This window comes from Cupressus sempervirens, chromosome 11, assembly GCF_028749045.1.
Source record: "Cupressus sempervirens isolate cs-2001-9-10 chromosome 11, ASM2874904v1, whole genome shotgun sequence".
In the NCBI taxonomy this organism is placed as follows: Eukaryota; Viridiplantae; Streptophyta; class Pinopsida; order Cupressales; family Cupressaceae; genus Cupressus; species Cupressus sempervirens.
Genome location: NC_143128.1, coordinates 90,169,592 through 90,189,774, shown reverse-complemented (window position 1 = coordinate 90,189,774; position 20,183 = coordinate 90,169,592). Strand labels below are relative to the sequence as shown.

The 20,183-nt window shown below is 33.4% G+C and overlaps 1 protein-coding gene across 1 annotated transcript; it reads left to right on the top strand.

The window, feature by feature from the left end:
* Window positions 1–2,788: 2,788 nt before the first annotated feature.
* Window positions 2,789–4,473, top strand: LOC149528368 (serine/threonine-protein kinase PEPKR2-like). The gene is made up of 3 exons (XM_089810662.1): window positions 2,789–3,512; window positions 3,699–3,995; window positions 4,112–4,473. The coding sequence occupies exons 1-3, from the start codon at window positions 2,789–2,791 to the stop codon at window positions 4,471–4,473; spliced, it is 1,383 nt and encodes a 460-aa protein (XP_089666788.1).
* The last annotated feature ends 15,710 nt before the right edge of the window (window positions 4,474–20,183 follow it).

Below are 20,183 nucleotides of genomic sequence, written 5' to 3'. Positions count from 1 at the left end.
TGAAACTGAACCTTATGTACGAATTGTGGAAACCAAGGTTGAATCTGATGAAAGATGCAAACCTTGTTGTTCGTATTTTATTTGTGTCATGCATCGAATGAATGTATCATTCTGTAATCTTTAAATGTTAATGTTTCGTTATAGTGTTTTTACAGTGTCGCTTGACACTTGTGAATTGTATAACCATTCCAACATGATAGTTAGGGTTAACCAAGTGACCTAAAGATATAAGTCAGATTTGGCTAGTGACTTTTTTGCTAGTTAGTGAGTAATCGAGGTTAATTACCCTAATCTTGATTAGTGAGTAATCTACATTTTAGAAGGTTGTTAGAAAGTCCTAAATTTTCCTTGCATTTGTTAGGTCCCTAATTAATCCTAAAGGTTTAAAAAGGATGAGAGTGATGGTTGTAGACTAGGTTTTAGGATACGATTAGGATTAAATTAAATATGATTCAATTTAATCATAGGTTTAGAGAGATTAATGGAGATGGAGGAATTAAATAAATAGGATTTATTTAACAAGGGGATTTATGGAGAATCGTGTATTAAATAAATTTAACACATTAGGGATGGAAGTATTTAAATTAAATTTAAATACATAAGGAAAGTGAACTTATTTAATTAAATCAGTAGACGAATATGATCAGTATGATTAATTAATAAATAATTAATTATAATGTCAAGGGCAATATTAAATGAATTAATATAGTGTTTAGGAAAATTTTAAGTGTCTACAGAAATGTCAGAATGAATACACATGGCAGCATCCTATGTTCTCATGATGATGAGCAGATATCACACGACATGGGAGTTGTCAATGTGTTTTGATGTTTGATAGAACTGACCACAATCTTTTAATCTTTCGTTGAATCTTCGTTGTTGATTTGTGCATATGCATATTTGGTTGACTTAAATGTCGGAGATGGGACATGACCACCCAAAGACACATGATGCATTTCATGTTCTGGAGCATTGAAGAAGCACTACAACATGAAGAAATGCTAGAATGAAGATGTGTGGCAACATCTCATGTTTTTTTGAAACTCCATTGAGCTAAACACAAAGACATGACAACCGTTGATCTCATTTGCATGCGTATAAAACCCTGGACCTAGCCAACTACTAACATGGAAGTACATGGACCAATCATGGACAAAAAAACTCTGTCACCAGCAGATCAACAGAAGCTGAGATGACACACATGGACGAATCAACATTGACATAACTCTGCTAATCGTGGACCCACAAGAGCCAACTCAAAAAATCATGTTATCCCTTTACAATGAATCCAAACCACTAAAGATTTCTCAGATCAGATATCACTTCTGGGCTAAATGTGGGCTAAAATAGTGAACAATAACCCAAATTGTAAACACAACGCTAACCCTCAGCGTGACCTAAACCATTATCCCAACCCTAATCAAAATAAAAATTGTAACTTTTAACCATAAAATAAACTATATTCCCAATCTTGACATTAACCCTAATCCTAATCAAAATCATAGCTCTTACCATAATACTAGCCAATATGTAACCCCTTACATAACCATAATTGTAACCCTAACCCTAAACCTTATTATCAAGCCTAATCCCAACCCTAACTCTAACCCTATCATAACCCAAACAATAAACTCTACTCCTAAATAAGATTGTAGCCAAAACTCTAAACCTAACTATGGCATTATGGTTATAAGAGAGTGTCGTAATTGTATTAGGGTTAGAGATTAATACAACACTTATACAAAGATGTCTTAAGATTTCAATTGTATTTTTTATATAAAATATTGTGACACCAATGTTGGGACTTAATTCTTCTTCCAATAAAAATAAATAAATAAACTGTTTAGAACTTGAAACTCAATTTCTTTTTAGAATAATTTGAAATGGAAAGTAAAAAAAAGTAGCTATTAGAAAGCGTTTTGTTGGAAAGAGTGCATCTAAATTTTAGAAATAGCATTTAAAAATACTAATCTTAGAAATATAAACATTAGTAACATGTAAAGTACAACTTAATGCTTATAATTGCTATACAACTTATTTCATTTTATATTTTTCATAATAATATTGTTAAAATTATCTTGTTATAAATTATAAAATTATTTATTTATATATTATATTAAAATATAAGAACTATCAAAACATCAACGTGTTTTAAAAAGGCATCATATTAAACGGCTTGACAAGTAAACATCCATTTTGAAGCTTTCTTTCTCCCGCCTCTAGAAATTCTTCCAAAAGTAACGAATCTTTCCAAAAGGAACAGAAGTTCAACAAAACTTTCCCCATAACAGAAGTTCAACAATTGCATGCGAATTCTCTTGAGTTTTCACTGCGCTAATAATTGAGGGATTGCGAAACGATTGTTAGCTTCATTTGGTATTGTAATTGCAGAGAATTTTGAAATACAAGAGAAAGCGAGGGTTGAAGTGTTTTGTTTTCTCTCCTAATTATCTCCATAGCAGATTGAAGCTGAAACACAGGTTAATCGCTTTCTTTCGTTTAATTAGATATTTATTTTGGTTTATGCGCTTTCTAAATAGTATTTTCCTTGATCTTTCGTATGAAAGCAAGAAATTCGGGGATTTGAGTTTTGGTTTTGAACCGTTTCTCAAGAATTCTTAGTCTGTTTAGATCAAGAAAGACGCTGTCCTGCGCGGATTTGAAGGGGATGTTTTTGAGCGGATTGAAGTATGCCAAATGATATCCATACTATCTTCGAATTAATACTCTATACAAGATTGAAACTCATCATTCTTTGTGACTTTCTGACAGGAATTGTAAGGTAAGCATGACTCCTGTAAAGAAGAGGAGGATGAACAACACAGATCTACATAGGATTGAATCACAGCAGGTGATCTGCTCATGTGATGATGGTGCATCAACCTCATCCTCCGCCTCTCCATCTTCACTAGAACAATTGAGCTTTTCTCACAATCATCCAGCACCAGTTGCAACTCTTTATACTCCAAGAAGGGGGATCTGCTTGACTGATACAACTCCAAGAGGCATTAAGAGAAAATGTGGTTGCATAGAGGAAACCACACAAATCATTAGAGACCGCAAAATAGAATCTGACTATATCATGGGCCCAATTTTGGGCAGAGGGAAATACGGAGTGGTAACCTTGTGCAAGAACAGGGTCACAGGAGAAGACGTGGCATGTAAGACTCTGCCCAAAAGTTGTGCACAAAATGCACACAAGGAAGTGGAAATCATGCAACACTTATCTGGACACCCTAACATTGTAACACTTCATTCAGTGTACGAAGATGAAAATTGTTTGCATCTTGTAATGGAGATTTGCTCTGGGGGGAGATTGGTTGATTGCATGAAAAAAAGACATTTTTCGGAGAGGGAAGCTGCAGAGTTAATCAAACAGTTGGTTAGCATCATTCAGCATTGTCATGAGATGGGAGTTATTCACAGGGATATAAAACCTGAGAATATTCTTTTCACCGATGATGGACAGTTGAAGCTAGCTGATTTTGGCCTATCTTTGCATGTTTCAAATGGTATGGGATTCAAAATTTCATAAATTCCAGGTCTTATCTTTTCATGAAATCCGAACTCTTTGAAATAATCATGTGTTTCCACAATTCATTGTAGTAATTTTTTTTCTTCTTTTGGATTCCGATTGTGTGTTCATTGAAAGAAGTTAATTAGCAAGATTATTGAGATCTTGTTTATTTTGAAAACAGGGCAAAGTTTATCAGGATTGGTGGGCAGTCCAGCGTATGTTGCCCCTGAAGTTTTAGCGGGGAAATATACTGAAAAGGTGGATGTATGGGCTACTGGAGTCCTCCTTCATGGACTCTTAATTAGTAGCTTACCATTTTCTGGGGCTACTGTAGAGGCAATTTTTGAGGAAATAAAAAATGTGTGGTTGGATTTCCACACTGAAAAGTGGAAGTCCATTTCTAAACCGGCCAAGGATTTGCTGTCAAGGATGCTGTCAAGGGATGTTGACAAGAGACTCTCTCCAGATGAAGTTTTGAGTATGTTTATTTATATAGGTTCACAATTTATGTTTATTTATATAGGTTCACAGTTTATACTATAAATTTGAACAATTTGTTGTAGAGTTTTCTTATACAATTGTCTCCTTTTACAGACCATCCGTGGATTTTGTATTATACAAAATCTGATATGGAGCTCTTTACAGATTCAAAGTTGATGTCTCCATACAAGGCAAAGAGAAAGCTTGAGACAGATAATTCAAGCCCAGAAAAGAATTGCATATGTAGGAATCTACAGTCTTCACTTGTTGATGCAGTTGATCATGCTCTGTTATCACTTTCAGAGAGAGATTTTGAAATGCAAGAAACAAATGTAGATCTTGTAGATGTTCTGTGTGCTGCAATTTCACAAATAAGAATATCTAAACATACAAAGAGCAGATTCAATGCAACTGCCTATCCTTACTTTGGGCAGAACCCTATACATTCAACATTGCCCCTGTGTACAACATTCTAATCATTGTGCTAAGAAATTTGGTTTGTTGAAGCATTGTGTTACGTTTACTTTTGTGTTATGTTCTTCCATTACTTCTGTAGCATGTATTAAAACTAGTTTACCCATGATGGTAAACAAGTTTGTCCTAGAATGCTAACTTTAACTTTAGGAAATGATGAGGTATATGGCAGATTGAAGGAAAATAATTAATTATACTGATATTCTTTGAGGTTAATTCTACAGCTAATTTTTCGAAGTGGAGATAGTTTGGTCACACTTTCAATGAATTTGATGACTGGAAAATTCATATTTTGTGGCGATACTAAGTGGAGGAGAATAATGCTTGTCATGATTGAGATATTGTCTCCTTTCATTTTATTGGGATATAATTGGATTAACAGATAAATACCATATTGTTCTGCAGCATACTAGTGTTAAGATATAATAACAAATTGTACTATATTGTAAAAAAAGTATAACAAGGTAATATCAAATTATGTTATTATTAAATTTTGAGGATAAGGCTGCTATGAAAAATAAAAGTAAAAGGTGTATAAAAAAATAAAAAGAACAAGATTGCTGTTAATCAGAAATGTCAATTTCTTTTTATTATTGTTCACTATAATTTTTAATGCTTATTTAAACATTTATTAATATGATGTTCTATATATTTCTATATAAAGTCTTATCCTAAAGCATTCTTTGAAAATAATCTTGTTCTATCACTTGTTAAAAGTAGTTTAAAAAGGATGTTTTTCTTCCATATTTCTCCATAAAATTTTATCTCAAATTATTCTTTCTTTGAGATTGAGCCAAAAAAATTCTCAAAAAATATTAAATATCAAAATTAATTTAATTTAAAAAGTATTCTAATCTAATGAATGAGAGACTTCTACAATGGAAGCATTCATGGTTGTAAACATTTTGACAATTTTAAAAAAATTGACGTTCATTTAAGAGTCAAATAGTTAATAATTCTTTTTAAATCTATTCACCACAAAAAACTGATAATAATGCACAAATATTAAAGAGTCATTTTCTGCAAACAATAACTGCCGCGCTTTGCGATTTTCATTAATATTTCAATTTTCATTAATATTTAATGAGAGTAGAGAAGGAGAGTGAATGTTGTACTAGATTAAGTTTATTCATGGCCACTACCTCTGAAAAATGATAAGTGAAGAGTATTATTCAACTCTACAACAAATTTCATTTTAGTAGTTGGGTGAATATTTCATTTCCTCATCTACCACTCTCTTTGATGGAGATCATTTGTCTACAGCTATGGCAGGTAAACTCTTCCTTGTCTCGTTGATGGGAAGCTCTGGCACATTAGAGGGGAGACCAAAGTATTTGATCAAAGCATTAACTTTGCATGTTTGGATGAGTGAAATTTGTATGAATTTATGTGAGCTTTACAACCTATGGTTTCTCTGTGATGTTTTAGGCTGATCCATTTTCTTTCGCAGATCTTGTAACGAAAATGACTGAGATCCTTGGTTCAAGCATCACCTAAAAGTTCCAATTGTTGACCAACGATTCTAACACCCTAGTTTTGATCAAATCCAACAAGGATCTAGAAAACTTGTTGGAGGAATATAAGAGGATGGAGGTGAAAGTTTGTGCAAGTTTCTTTTTTGTTTAAACCTTAATGCCTCCATTTGTGGAACAAGAGGAGAGGACTGGATCGAAGGCCATGGCTTCAACTCATATGACATGGCTTTCACAAAATTATTGCATCTCCTTGCAAGCTCCACGTCTATAGTATAATAGTCTAGTGAGGTATGCATTTTGCTACCCAACTCTGGATGCTATGTCCACTTCACTATAACTCTCCTACACTCATCACACCAATCATTTTTAAAATGTCAATCACCTGATTTATGGTGGTTTCAATTATCATTATTCTTCCCCTGCTGTTGCTCCTCATTCGGCTTCCATGTCCTTGAAAGGCCAAAAATAGCTCCATTACACAGAAATAAAATCTTGTGTTAGAAGAATATTTTTGCATAATAGACTTTAGAAATCTCTCTGCTTATCTTTTTAAGATTGACATTGTCATGCCCAAATTTCGAGGGGAAAAACACACACCAATTTATTTTTTAATAATAATAAAGTTCACTAAGGTTTAAGAGTTGAATTGCAACAACGGATTTACTATGTTCATCAAAAGTTTAACATCATGAGAAGTAATCCATTTCTATAGTAAATATTCGTCATAATATTCATATCAACTTTTGATTTCGTTATTTCATTTAACCAAAATTTTTACTAATCTAATCAAAACTAATTAATATTTATAAACTAAAACTAAACTAAGTAACTTACATAACTTTTAAACTATTTAACTTTCTATTGACTAAATTTACTAAGCATTTTAAATTTATAATAATTACTAACTAATATTAAGGAAACATATAAATTTATTTACTTAACAAAGCTCTTAACTATTATTAAATAATCAATGTAGTTAACCAAAAGATAAATTTCAATTCTAACATTAATTTAAATTACTTTGTACTTATCACATAAATAAATCGGAAGTGATTAAATAATATAAAACAATAATATTTTAAACTTAAGTTAACTAATTAATAATTAACTAAAACTAGAAATTAACTCGTTCTACTAATACAACTATTACTAACTCAATAATAAAATAAATTCTATTAATAAGATGATACTAACTACAAACACAAAACAATAATAAATATTAACATGTAAAAAATATAAAAATTAACCAACATTAAAAAAAATATAAATTAAACTACTAACATAAAACTTGACTAAAACAAAACTAAATAAATCCTAACTTAACAAATTCTACCATTAACTCCTAACTAAAAGCAAAAATTATTAACTTAATTTATTAAGCTAACCCCCTGAACCATCTAAAACTCCTAACATTTAACTTAAACAATTACTTAAACTAACTACCCACCACTTCCTACTTTAATACTAACCCTCCCTAACCTAACCCATCTCCCAACTAACCACTAAACTTAACCCCTATTCTAACCATGCATAAGACAAGTACCCCAAACCCCTTGACTAAAATTTCTCCCTCCCCACTCTCCTTAGGGCTTCCCAAGTGCTCACACACCAATCACCCACATGGGCACTCAATCCAAGGGTTGTCCCCTCCCCATGTGCTGACCAAGCACTTCCTAAGCGCTTCCCAATGGTACCCTGCCCAAAACGACCATGCACTAACCAATGATGTGTGTGGTGGCGATCCAAGGATAAGGGGACAATTTTGCATTAAACCAAATGGAGTTTGCAAAACATAACAAAACACTAGTGCCTCCTTCCAATGGAAATTGGTGAATGTGAAGGTTTGACTTAATGCAACTTTAAGCAGCCACTTTCCTCAAACACATGCAATGACCAAAATGAGAGACATGGCAGGGTGATGTCATCTCATCATGATGACACTTTTCCAATCAACGCCTTGGAAGGAGAGGGAGACTTTAAGTTTAAAAGTTTTCTTGGTGAGTGGAAAGGTAAGAAGTAAAGGGATTTTTGGAGAATATATTTTGAATTATCTTATATATATAATTAATTCAAATTTTAGTTTATTCATTTTATTCAAAGAAGCATAGTTAGGAGAATCTTTAAAGATTCTCTGTTGAAAAAAAAAGGATAAATCATTTCTCTATACAAAATCCAGAGACCTTTTTGGCTCTAGGATAGATATATATTTTTTTGAAGGTCTTTATTTATGCTAAGTATAGATTTTCAAGTTGATATATTACCAAGAGGGGTTATATTTTTTTTATTTCCTTTTTTTAAAAATCAATCTAATAGGACTAGTTACAAACTAAATATACCAAAAGTTTGAATGATCCATTTTAACAACAATGCAAGAATTGTTTTGTTTCCAATAATCACGAAAACTGAACCTACGTTCATAATCATAGTTTTTGTTTTCAACATATATGAAACATGAATTTTTCCTAATTGAACATCATCATTTCACAGTTTATACTATAAATTTGAACAATTTGTTGTACAGTTCTCTTATACAATTATCTCCTTTTATAGTTTTAAACATTTATGAATATGATGTTCTATATATTTCTATATAAAGTCTTATCCTAAAGCATTCTTCTAAAAATAATCTAGTTCCATCACTTGTTAAAAGTAGTTTAAAAGGGATGTTTTTCTTCCATATTTCTCCATAAAATTTTATCTCAAAGTATTCTTTCTTTGAGATTGAGCCAAAAAAATTCTCAAAAAATATTAACTATCAAAATTAATTTAATTTAAAAAGTATTCTAATCTAATGAATGAGAGACTTCTACAATGGAAGCATTCATGGTTGTAAACATTTTGACAATTTTAAAAAAATTGACATTCATTTAAGAGTCAGATAGTTAATAATTCTTTTTAAATCTATTCATGACAAAAAACTGATAATAATGCACAAATATTAAAGAGTCATTTTCTGCAAACAATAACCACCGCACTTTGTGATTTTCATTAATATTTCAATTTTCATTAATATTTAATGAGAGTGGAGAAGGAGAGTGGATGTTGTACTAGATTAAGTTTATTCATGGCCACTACCTCTAAAAAATGATAAGTGAAGAGTATTATTCAGCTCTACAACAAATTTAATTTACGAGTTGGGCAAATATTTCATTTCCTCATCTACCACTCTCTTTGATGGAGATCATTCGTCTATAGCTATGGCAGGTAGACTCTTCCTTGTCTCGTTGATGGGAAGCTCTGGCACGTCAGAGGGGAGACCAAAGTATTTGATCAAAGCATTAACTTTGCAGGTTTGGATGAGTGAAATTTGTATGAATTTATGTGAGCTTTACAACCTATGGTATCTCTATGATGTTTTAGGCTGATCCATTTTCTTTCGCAGATCTTGTAACGAAAATGACCGAGATCCTTGGTTCAAGCATCGCCTAAAAGTTCCAATTGTTGACCAAGGATTCTAACACACTAGTTTTGATCAAATCCAACAAGGATCTAGAAAACTTGTTGGAGGAATATGAGAGGCCGAAGGTGAAGGTTTGTGCAAGTTTCTTTTTTGTTTAAACCTTAATGCCTCCATTTGTGGAACAAGAGGAGAGGACTAGATCGAAGGCCATGGCTTCAACTCATATGACATGGCTTTCACAAAACTATTGCATCTCCCTGCAAGCTCCATGTCTGTAGTATAATAGTCTAGTGAGGTATGCATTTTGCTACCCAACTCTGGCTGCTATGTCCACTTCACTATAACTCTCCTAGACTCATCACACCAATCATTTGTTAAATGTCAATCCCCTGATTTATGGTGGTTTCAATTATCATTATTCTTCCCCCGCTGCTGCTCCTCATTCTGCTTCCATTTCCTTGAAAAGCCAAAAATAGCTCCATTACACAAAAATAAAATCTTGTGTTAGAAGAATATTTTTGCATAATAGACTTTAGAAATCTCGCTGCTTATCTTTTTTAGATTGACATTGTCATGCCCAAATTTCGAGGGGAAAAACACACACCAATTCATTTTTTAATAATAATTTTAATAATAATAAAGTTCACTAAGGTTTAAGAGTTGAATTGCAACAACAGATTTACTACGTTCATCAAAAGTTTAACATCATGAGAAGTAATCCATTTCTATAGTAAATATTCGTCATAATATTCATATCAAATTTTGATTTCGTTATTTCATTTAACCAAAAATTTTACTAATCTAATCAAAACTAATTAATATTTATAAACTAAAACTAAACTAAGTAACTTACATAACTTTTAAACTATTTAACTTTCTATTGACTAAATTTACTAAGCATTTTAAATTTATAATAATTACTAACTAATATTAAGGAAACATATAAATTTATTTACTTAACAAAGCTCTTAACTATTATTAAATAATCAATGTAGTTAACCAAAAGATAAATTTCAATTCTAACATTAATTTAAATTACTTTGTACTTATCACATAAATAAATTGGAAGTGATTAAATAATATAAAACAATAATATTTTAAACTTAAGTTAACTAATTAATAATTAACTAAAACTAGAAATTAACTCGTTCTACTAATACAACTATTACTAACTCAATAATAAAATAAATTCTATTAATAAGATGATACTAACTACAAACACAAAACAATAATAAATATTAACATGTAAAAAATATAAAAATTAACCAACATTAAAAAAAATATAAATTAAACTACTAACATAAAACTTGACTAAAACAAAACTATATAAATCCTAACTTAACAAATTCTACCATTAACTCCTAACTAAAAGCAAAAATTATTAACTTAATTTATTAAGCTAACGCCTTGAACCATCTAAAACTCCTAACATTTAACTTAAACAATTACTTAAACTAACTACCCACCACTTCCTACTTTAATACTAACCCTCCCTAACCTAACCCATCTCCCAACTAACCACTAAACTTAACCCCTATTCTAACCATGCATAAGACAAGTACCCCAAACCCCTTGACTAAAATTTCTCCCTCCCCACTCTCCTTAGGGCTTCCCAAGTGCTCACACACCAATCACCCACATGGGCACTCAATCCAAGGGTTGTCCCCTCCCCATGTGCTGACCAAGCACTTCCTAAGCGCTTCCCAATGGTACCCTGCCCAAAACAACCATGCGCTAACCAATGATGTGTGAGGTGGCGATCCAAGGATAAGGGGACAATTTTGCATTAAACCAAATGCAATCTGCAAAACATAACAAAACACTAGCGCCTCCTTCCAATGGAAATTGGTGAATGTGAAGGTTTGACTTAATGCAACTTTAAGCAGCCACTTTCCTCAAACACATGCAATGACCAAAATGAGAGACATGGCAGGGTGATGTCATCTCATCATGATGACACTTTTCCAATCAACGCCTTGGAAGGAGGGGGAGACTTTAAGTTTAAAAGTTTTCTTGGTGAGTGGAAAGGTAAGAAGTAAAGGGATTTTTGGAAAATATATTTTGAATTATCTTATATATATAATTAATTCAAATTTTAGTTTATTCATTTTATTCAAAGAAGCATAGTTAGGAGAATCTTTAAAGATTCTCTGTTGAAAAAAAAAGGATAAATCATTTCTCTATACAAAATCCAGAGACCTTTTTGGCTCTAGGATAGATATATATTTTTTTGAAGGTCTTTATTTATGCTAAGTATAGATTTTCAAGTTGATATATTACCAAGAGGGGTTATATTTTTTTTTTTTTCCTTTTTTTAAAAATCAATCTAATAGGACTAGTTACAAACTAAATATACCAAAAGTTTGAATGACCCATTTTAACAACAATGCAAGAATTGTTTTGTTTCCAATAATCACGAAAACTGAACCTACGTTCATAATCATAGTTTTTGTTTTCAACATATATGAAACATGAATTTTTCCTAATTGAACGTCATCATTTCACAGTTTATACTATAAATTTGAACAATTTGTTGTACAGTTTTCTTATACAATTGTCTCCTTTTACGGACCATCCGTGGATTTTGTATTATACAAAATCTGATATGGAGCTCTTTATGGATTCAAAGTTGATGTCTCCATACAAGGCAGAGAGAAAGCTTGAGATAGATAATTCAAGCCCAGAAAAGAATTGCATATGCAAGAATCTACAGTCTTCACTTGTTGATGCAGTTGATCATGCTCTGTTATCACTTTCAGAGAGAGATTTTGAAATGCAAGAAACAAATGTAGATCTTGTAGATGTTCTGTGTGCTGCAATTTCACAAATAAGAATATCTAAACATACAAAGAGCGGATTCAATGCGACTGCCTATCCTTACTTTGGGCAGAAGCCTATACATTCAACATTGCCCCTGTGTACAGCATGCTAATCATTGTGCTGATAAATCTGGTTTGTTGAAGCATTGTGTTACGTTTACTTCTTTGTTATGTTCTTCCATTACTTCTGTAGCATGTATCAAAATTAGTTTACTCATGATGGTAAACAATTTTGTCCTAGAATGCTAACTTTAACTTTAGGAAATGATGAGGTATATGGTAGATTGAAGGAAAATAATTAATTATACTGATATTCTTTGAGGTTAATTCTACAGCTGATTTTTTGAAGTGGAGACAGTTTGGTCACACTTTCAATGAATTTGATGACTAGAAAATTTATATTTTGTGGCGATACTAAGTGGAGGAGAATTAAGGTTGTCATGATTGAGATATTGTCTCCTTTCATTTTATTGGGATATAATTGGATTAACAGATAAATACCATATTGTTCTGCAGCATACTAGTGTTAAGAGATAATAAAAAATTGTACTATATTGTAAAAAAAGTATAACAAGGTAATATCAAATTATGTTATTATTAAATTTTGAGGATAAGGATGCTATGAAAAATAAAAGTAAAAGGTGTATAAAAAAATAAAAAGAACAAGATTGCTGTTAATCAGAAATGTCAATTTCTTTTTATTATTGTTCACTATAATTTTTAATGCTTATTTAAACATTTATGAATATGATGTTCTATATATTTCTATATAAAGTCTTATCCTAAAGCATTCTTCTAAAAATAATCTAGTTCCATCACTTGTTAAAAGTAGTTTAAAAAGGATGTTTTTCTTCCATATTTCTCCATAAAATTTTATCTCAAAGTATTCTTTCTTTGAGATTGAGCCAAAAAAATTCTCAAAAAATATTAATTATCAAAATTAATTTAATTTAAAAAGTATTCTAATCTAATGAATGAGAGACTTCTACAATGGAAGCATTCATGGTTGTAAACATTTTGACAATTTTAAAAAAATTGACATTCATTTAAGAGTCAGATAGTTAATAATTCTTTTTAAATCTATTCATGACAAAAAACTGATAATAATGCACAAATATTAAAGAGTCATTTTCTGCAAACAATAACCATCGCACTTTGTGATTTTCATTAATATTTCAATTTTCATTAATATTTGATGAGAGTGGAGAAGGAGAGTGGATGTTGTACTAGATTAAGTTTATTCATGGCCACTACCTCTAAAAAATGATAAGTGAAGAGTATTATTCAGCTCTACAACAAATTTAATTTACGAGTTGGGCAAATATTTCATTTCCTCATCTACCACTCTCTTTGATGGAGATCATTTGTCTACAGCTATGGCAGGTAGACTCTTCCTTGTCTCGTTGATGGGAAGCTCTGGCACATCAGAGGGGAGACCAAAGTATTTGATCAAAGCATTAACTTTGCAGGTTTGGATGAGTGAAATTTGTATGAATTTATGTGAGCTTTACAACCTATGGTATCTCTATGATGTTTTAGGCTGATCCATTTTCTTTCGCAGATCTTGTAACGAAAATGACTGAGATCCTTGGTTCAAGCATCGCCTAAAAGTTCCAATTGTTGACCAAGGATTCTAACACACTAGTTTTGATCAAATCCAACAAGGATCTAGAAAACTTGTTGGAGGAATATGAGAGGCCCGAGGTGAAAGTTTGTGCAAGTTTCTTTTTTGTTTAAACCTTAATGCCTCCATTTGTGGAACAAGAGGAGAGGACTAGATCGAAGGCCATGGCTTCAACTCATATGACATGGCTTTCACAAAACTATTGCATCTCCCTGCAAGCTCCATGTCTGTAGTATAATAGTCTAGTGAGGTATGCATTTTGCTACCCAACTCTGGCTGCTATGTCCACTTCACTATAACTCTCCTAGACTCATCACACCAATCATTTGTTAAATGTCAATCCCCTGATTTATGGTGGTTTCAATTATCATTATTCTTCCCCCGCTGCTGCTCCTCATTCTGCTTCCATGTCCTTGAAAAGCCAAAAATAGCTCCATTACACAGAAATAAAATCTTGTGTTAGAAGAATATTTTTGCATAATAGACTTTAGAAATCTCGCTGCTTATCTTTTTTAGATTTACATTGTCATGCCCAAATTTCGAGGGGAAAAATACACACCAATTCATTTTTTAATAATAATTTTAATAATAATAAAGTTCACTAAGGTTTAAGAGTTGAATTGCAACAACAGATTTACTACGTTCATCAAAAGTTTAACATCATGAGAAGTAATCCATTTCTATAGTAAATATTCGTCATAATATTCATATCAACTTTTGATTTCGTTATTTCATTTAACCAAAATTTTTACTAATCTAATCAAAACTAATTAATATTTATAAACTAAAACTAAACTAAGTAACTTACATAACTTTTAAACTATTTAACTTTCTATTGACTAAATTTACTAAGCATTTTAAATTTATAATAATTACTAACTAATATTAAGGAAACATATAAATTTATTTACTTAACAAAGCTCTTAACTATTATTAAATAATCAATGTAGTTAACCAAAAGATAAATTTCAATTCTAACATTAATTTAAATTACTTTGTACTTATCACATAAATAAATCGGAAGTGATTAAATAATATAAAACAATAATATTTTAAACTTAAGTTAACTAATTAATAATGAACTAAAACTAGAAATTAACTCGTTCTACTAATACAACTATTACTAACTCAATAATAAAATAAATTCTATTAATAAGATGATACTAACTACAAACACAAAACAATAATAAATATTAACATGTAAAAAATATAAAAATTAACCAACATTAAAAAAAAAAAAAATTAAACTACTAACATAAAACTTGACTAAAACAAAACTAAATAAATCCTAACTTAACAAATTCTACCATTAACTCCTAACTAAAAGCAAAAATTATTAACTTAATTTATTAAGCTAACGCCCTGAACCATCTAAAACTCCTAACATTTAACTTAAACAATTACTTAAACTAACTACCCACCACTTCCTACTTTAATACTAACCCTCCCTAACCTAACCCATCTCCCAACTAACCACTAAACTTAACCCCTGTTCTAACCATGCATAAGACAAGTACCCCAAACCCCTTCACTAAAATTTCTCCCACCCCACTCTCCTTAGCGCTTCCCAAGCGCTCACACACCAATCACCCACATGGGCACTCAATCCAAGGGTTGTCCCCTCCTCATGTGCTGACCAAGCACTTCCTAAGCGCTTCCCAATGGCACCCTGCCCAAAATGACCATGCGCTTACCAATGATGTGTGAGGTGGTGATCCAAGGACAAGGGGACAGTTTTGCATTAAACTAAATGTAGTCTACAAAACATAACAAAACACTAGCACCTCCTTCCAATGGAAATTGGTGAATGTGAAGGTTTGACTTAATGCAACTTTAAGCAGCCACTTTCCTCAAACACATGCAATGACCAAAATGAGAGACATGGCAGGGTGATGTCATCTCATCATGATGACACTTTTCCAATCAAAGCCTTGGAAGGAGGGGGAGACTTTAAGTTTAAAAGTTTTCTTGGTGAGTGGAAAGGTAAGAAGTAAAGGGATTTTTGGAAAATATATTTTGAATTACCTTATATATATATATATATATAATTCAAATTTTAGTTTATTCATTTTATTCAAAGAAGCATAGTTAGGAAAATCTTTAAAGATTCTCTGTTGAAAAAAAAAGGATAAATCATTTCTCCATACAAAATCCAGAGACATTTTTGGCTCTAGGATAGATATATATTTTTTTGAAGGTCTTTATTTATGCTAAGTATAGATTTTCAAGTTTATATATTACCAAGAGGGGTTATTTTTTTTTTTTTTCCTTTTTTTAAAAATCAATCTAATAGGACTAGTTACAAACTAAATATACCAAAAGTTTGAATGATCCATTTTAACAACAATGCAAGAATTGTTTTGTTTCCAATAATCACGAAAACTGAACCTACATTCATAATCATAATTTTTGTTTACAACATATATGAAACTTGAATTTTTCTTAATTGAACATCATCATTTCATCTTATTTATGATGTGCATCCATATAATCAAAAAATTACAAAGAAAACTCATGAGAAGCAATAATACTCAATCACTATTTTATTGGCAACCTGATTCAAAGGCTCAGTTGGGAAAGAAACAGGAAGAAAACCTGGTGTCGTTGCCATTACAACAAAATTATTAAAATAAAATTTTCATAGGATTCCAATTCTGAAATTACAACAATCAAATAAATTTCTTTCATGTCCCTTAGCAAGGGATCCATATCATTTTCTGCAATACATTGCTGAGATTGTGGAGGGACCAGAATCTGACCAGGTGACAAACCAACATAACAAGAAGACAAAATCGAACATTCGTATTCATACTAGATTTTCACAATAGGATTCAAAAATGAATCAAAACTAGGGAAAGGTGGATTTTTCCAATAGGAGATGTCAGACACAACACCAAACTAGGTGCCCAATCGGGGCCATAACTCAAGAACTTCCATTCTTCCATTCTTACATGCCAAAACTCATATGTGGTCTATGTTGATAGGTAGGGGCCCATAACACCCTACCCTCTCTCCCTCTTCTTGTCCTGAGAAGAGACTCTACACTTTTGGAGTCCAACTAAAAAGACCTTTCCCGAAATTGGCCACTTCTGCCCTATCCAAGGGTGAGTAATGCCAAAACACCCATACAAGAAAACTTCAAAATTTAAACAAAAACATGAAAGAAAAGCATTCAAGAAAGTTTCAGTCCTTCCCAACATACCCAACATACATACAAGCATACAATAAACAATCCCAATAGCATAAGCATGAAAAAATCATGAACAATCTGAACAAAGGGATGAAGAACTCCTACCTTCACAAAGAGGTTATGGTAAATGAACAATTTTGAGAAGAGCTTTTCCTTCCTTTCCTTCAATCTTCCAAGACTTCCCTCTAAACGTAGAGATTGGGTAACCACCAAAACTACTCCAAAAAGGGCCTCTAAATAATATCCAAACTCAACCACCAAAAAGGGCAATAACTCCCCCCACTCACCTAAAAATCTAGAAGTTTCTAACTCGACCAATCCTAAGTTTAACCACTAAGTGGAGTTGAGGTTATGCAACTCATGGTAACCACTTTCAATTTTCGCACAAAGACAAAAATAATCTTTTTGAGTGACCTCAAAAGTCAATAAAAGGGGCTTAGGAGGTGGAAAACACCCCCAACCCATACCCATACCCATACCCCTTGGGTATAAAGATTTCATGTTTTAAGGCCTTAGGAATTGATTTGGGGCCAAACAAATGCTAGAAAAATTTAGGACCATTCAACAACTCGAAAAATACAGATTAAACACTAAACTGGATTAGGGGTGACTAAACTTGATTAAAAAAAATTTAGCGAAAATGACACTAACTTAGTCCGACTTAGGTCCAAAGGTTACATAGATAACCCTAACTAGCATGCTAAAATGTATATGCAATTCATGAGTGTCAAGTGACACTATAAGAACATAATTACGAACATTAACATTTACTGATCATGGAAAGATACATTCATACATCTCACAAAATAATTAAGTTACGAACAACAAGTTTTCCACAAAATAGCACATAGGGATTAGTTTTGTTCCTCCATCGGGTTTCTCGGCTAAAATATCCTACACACTAGGTCCACAATAACTTAGGTCCACAATAGATGAAGATGGAGATGGAGATGAGAAGAAGAAAGTATAGGAGAGGGGGGGGGGGATGGGGGTGAGAGAGATATATGAGATAAATTACTCAAGGTGACATGATAGAGAGAGAGTGAGATGCTTATATAAATGGTAAGGGTGCATTGGGAATGTTACCCTGCATGCACCACAATGCCCACCAGAGAATGAAACTCCCACGTCAGTTGAGGTTTTCAATAGACTACGCCTTACATTACAATATATGCCTACATTACAACGGCTTATTGGCAGGTGAGCGTAACACCACTAGTCAAAATATTGCCTCAAGTGGAAGACGAATAATATAAGAAGGGGCCAAACTACGTGATGTTTAGGTCAAGACCGTCGTAGTGATAGTACTGGCTAGAGAGAGGGGCAGAGTACTTCTCTTGACTGCCTTCTAGCATTTTATTCTCCTCAAGGCGTGTTTTACTTCCTTGACCGCATCAACCAAATCAAATGAGAGGGTGGACTTAAGTGGGAAATGGCCCTTACCCATAAGAGTGAAGTGTCAGATGCTTGTGGAGCAATGAATGAGACTTCGCTCGCTGGTTTTGACTAATCGTCAATTCGAGCAGTTCCAGCAATGTCCCCGACAGTTGCTTTATGGCAAACCTGATGTATGTCATCTATCATCCCTCAGTGGTCAACATCTAAGTCTCTCTGGTCTGTTAGCACCATAAGAACCTACACTTTTGAGCTCAGTAATTGGTTTTTTTTGTTAGAACAAAACGCTGATCCATCACAACAGCTTTGTCCACTTCGCACCAGGTATCGGATCAAAGGAGATACAATCTGAAATCTGCTCCATAACGATGCAGAAGTCGTTTCCACACGTTCAGTCAAAATTGCATCATCAACACACCCATTCTCACCGATCTTCGACAGTAGCCTTCGCGAGCCCCTACAATTCTATGGGCCAGTCCCTTTAGAATAGTAGGCATACTTTTTGCACTATAACGAGGGTTGATAACGATATCTAAGGGTGGCCCTACAATAATCTAAAAGTGGGGGCGTGGGGATAGTTGGCATGTTACATATATAATAACTCGCCCTAAAATTCTATGGCCATCTCCCTACCTTGTTCCATAGTAGGGCTATGGGCGCCCTACCCTAAAATTCTATGGGCCGAGGGCCGAATAATTTATTTTAGGGGTCTTCGTGAGAACAATAATTTATTTTAGGGGCGCGATAGCCAATAATTGTTGGCTGGATCGAATCCCACCCATTTACTTCAAGTCACCAGATAGGAAGGAAGGTTGGAAGGATGGGAGAGCCCTACTATGGCTTCGGGTAGCCCTAGTTTCTATCATGGAGGGCCCTATTAAATTGTGGGCGACTGGGGCCATGCCTAAACTAAAAAATTGGGAATCGTGCAATTTCAACGACTAGATATGGTATATCTTCAAAGGGCCCCTGCTCACATGCATACCCCCTACTGGCATACCCCTTCTGGCATATCCGTACCCCGACGCTAAGGCTAAGGCTAAGCAACCCCACACATGGAGGATAGCCCTACCATTCTATAGTCGGGGTGGGTGGCCCTACAATTCTATGGCTTGAGCAACTATAATTTTTTCGGTGCATGCATGCATGCAGAGGGCCACTTTTTATTGCAGCCAACTACCTATATTATGTACATAATACTAGAGTCCCCCTACTCAAGCAATTAGAAGTCGGGGCCCCTACCTCTATCATTTTTTGGGGTGCCATCAAAAATAAATTGTAGGGGGCTCTGCACCTCTACTAATAGTAGGGTCCGCTACCCAGCCAGGGATCCGAACGCGGAGAGGAGTAGATTCTTCCCCCTGCATGCAGGGGTGGTCCCTACTATTCTATTCTATGGCATGTGGATATAGAAACAATGGGGACTTGGGTTCTTGATCGGGCCTACAATTCTATGGGCAATCGAGCCAACACACTGGGGTAGGTGATTCGAGCAGTAGCCATCACCCCTATTTAATAGATGGGCACCCCAGCTCTCTAGATAGGAATGAATGGTATGGGAGATATCGAAGGAATGAAGATTGCCTATCTATATATGGGGAGATGAATATCTCCAATATCTATATATGGTGGGGTGTCCTACAATTCTATGGGGAACATGACTTGGAGAAAGATGAGACTTCAGAAAGGAAAGGCTATAGCGTAGAAGAACATATGATTCAGGGAAGGCCATGCAGAGACTGGAACTAGAGTGCAGTCCGGGAAGAGATGAGATATGTAGAGAAAGAGGATAACTTGAGTCCAAATAGA

Bases quoted from the DNA above. Each gene is read 5' to 3' on its own strand.
- LOC149528368 (XM_089810662.1), top strand. From the start codon at position 2,789: ATGACTCCTGTAAAGAAGAGGAGGATGAACAACACAGATCTACATAGG. The intron at 3,513-3,698 runs GTATGGGATTCA...TTTTGAAAACAG, and splicing joins ATCTTTGCATGTTTCAAATG to GGCAAAGTTTATCAGGATTG. The intron at 3,996-4,111 runs GTATGTTTATTT...CTCCTTTTACAG, and splicing joins CTCTCCAGATGAAGTTTTGA to ACCATCCGTGGATTTTGTAT.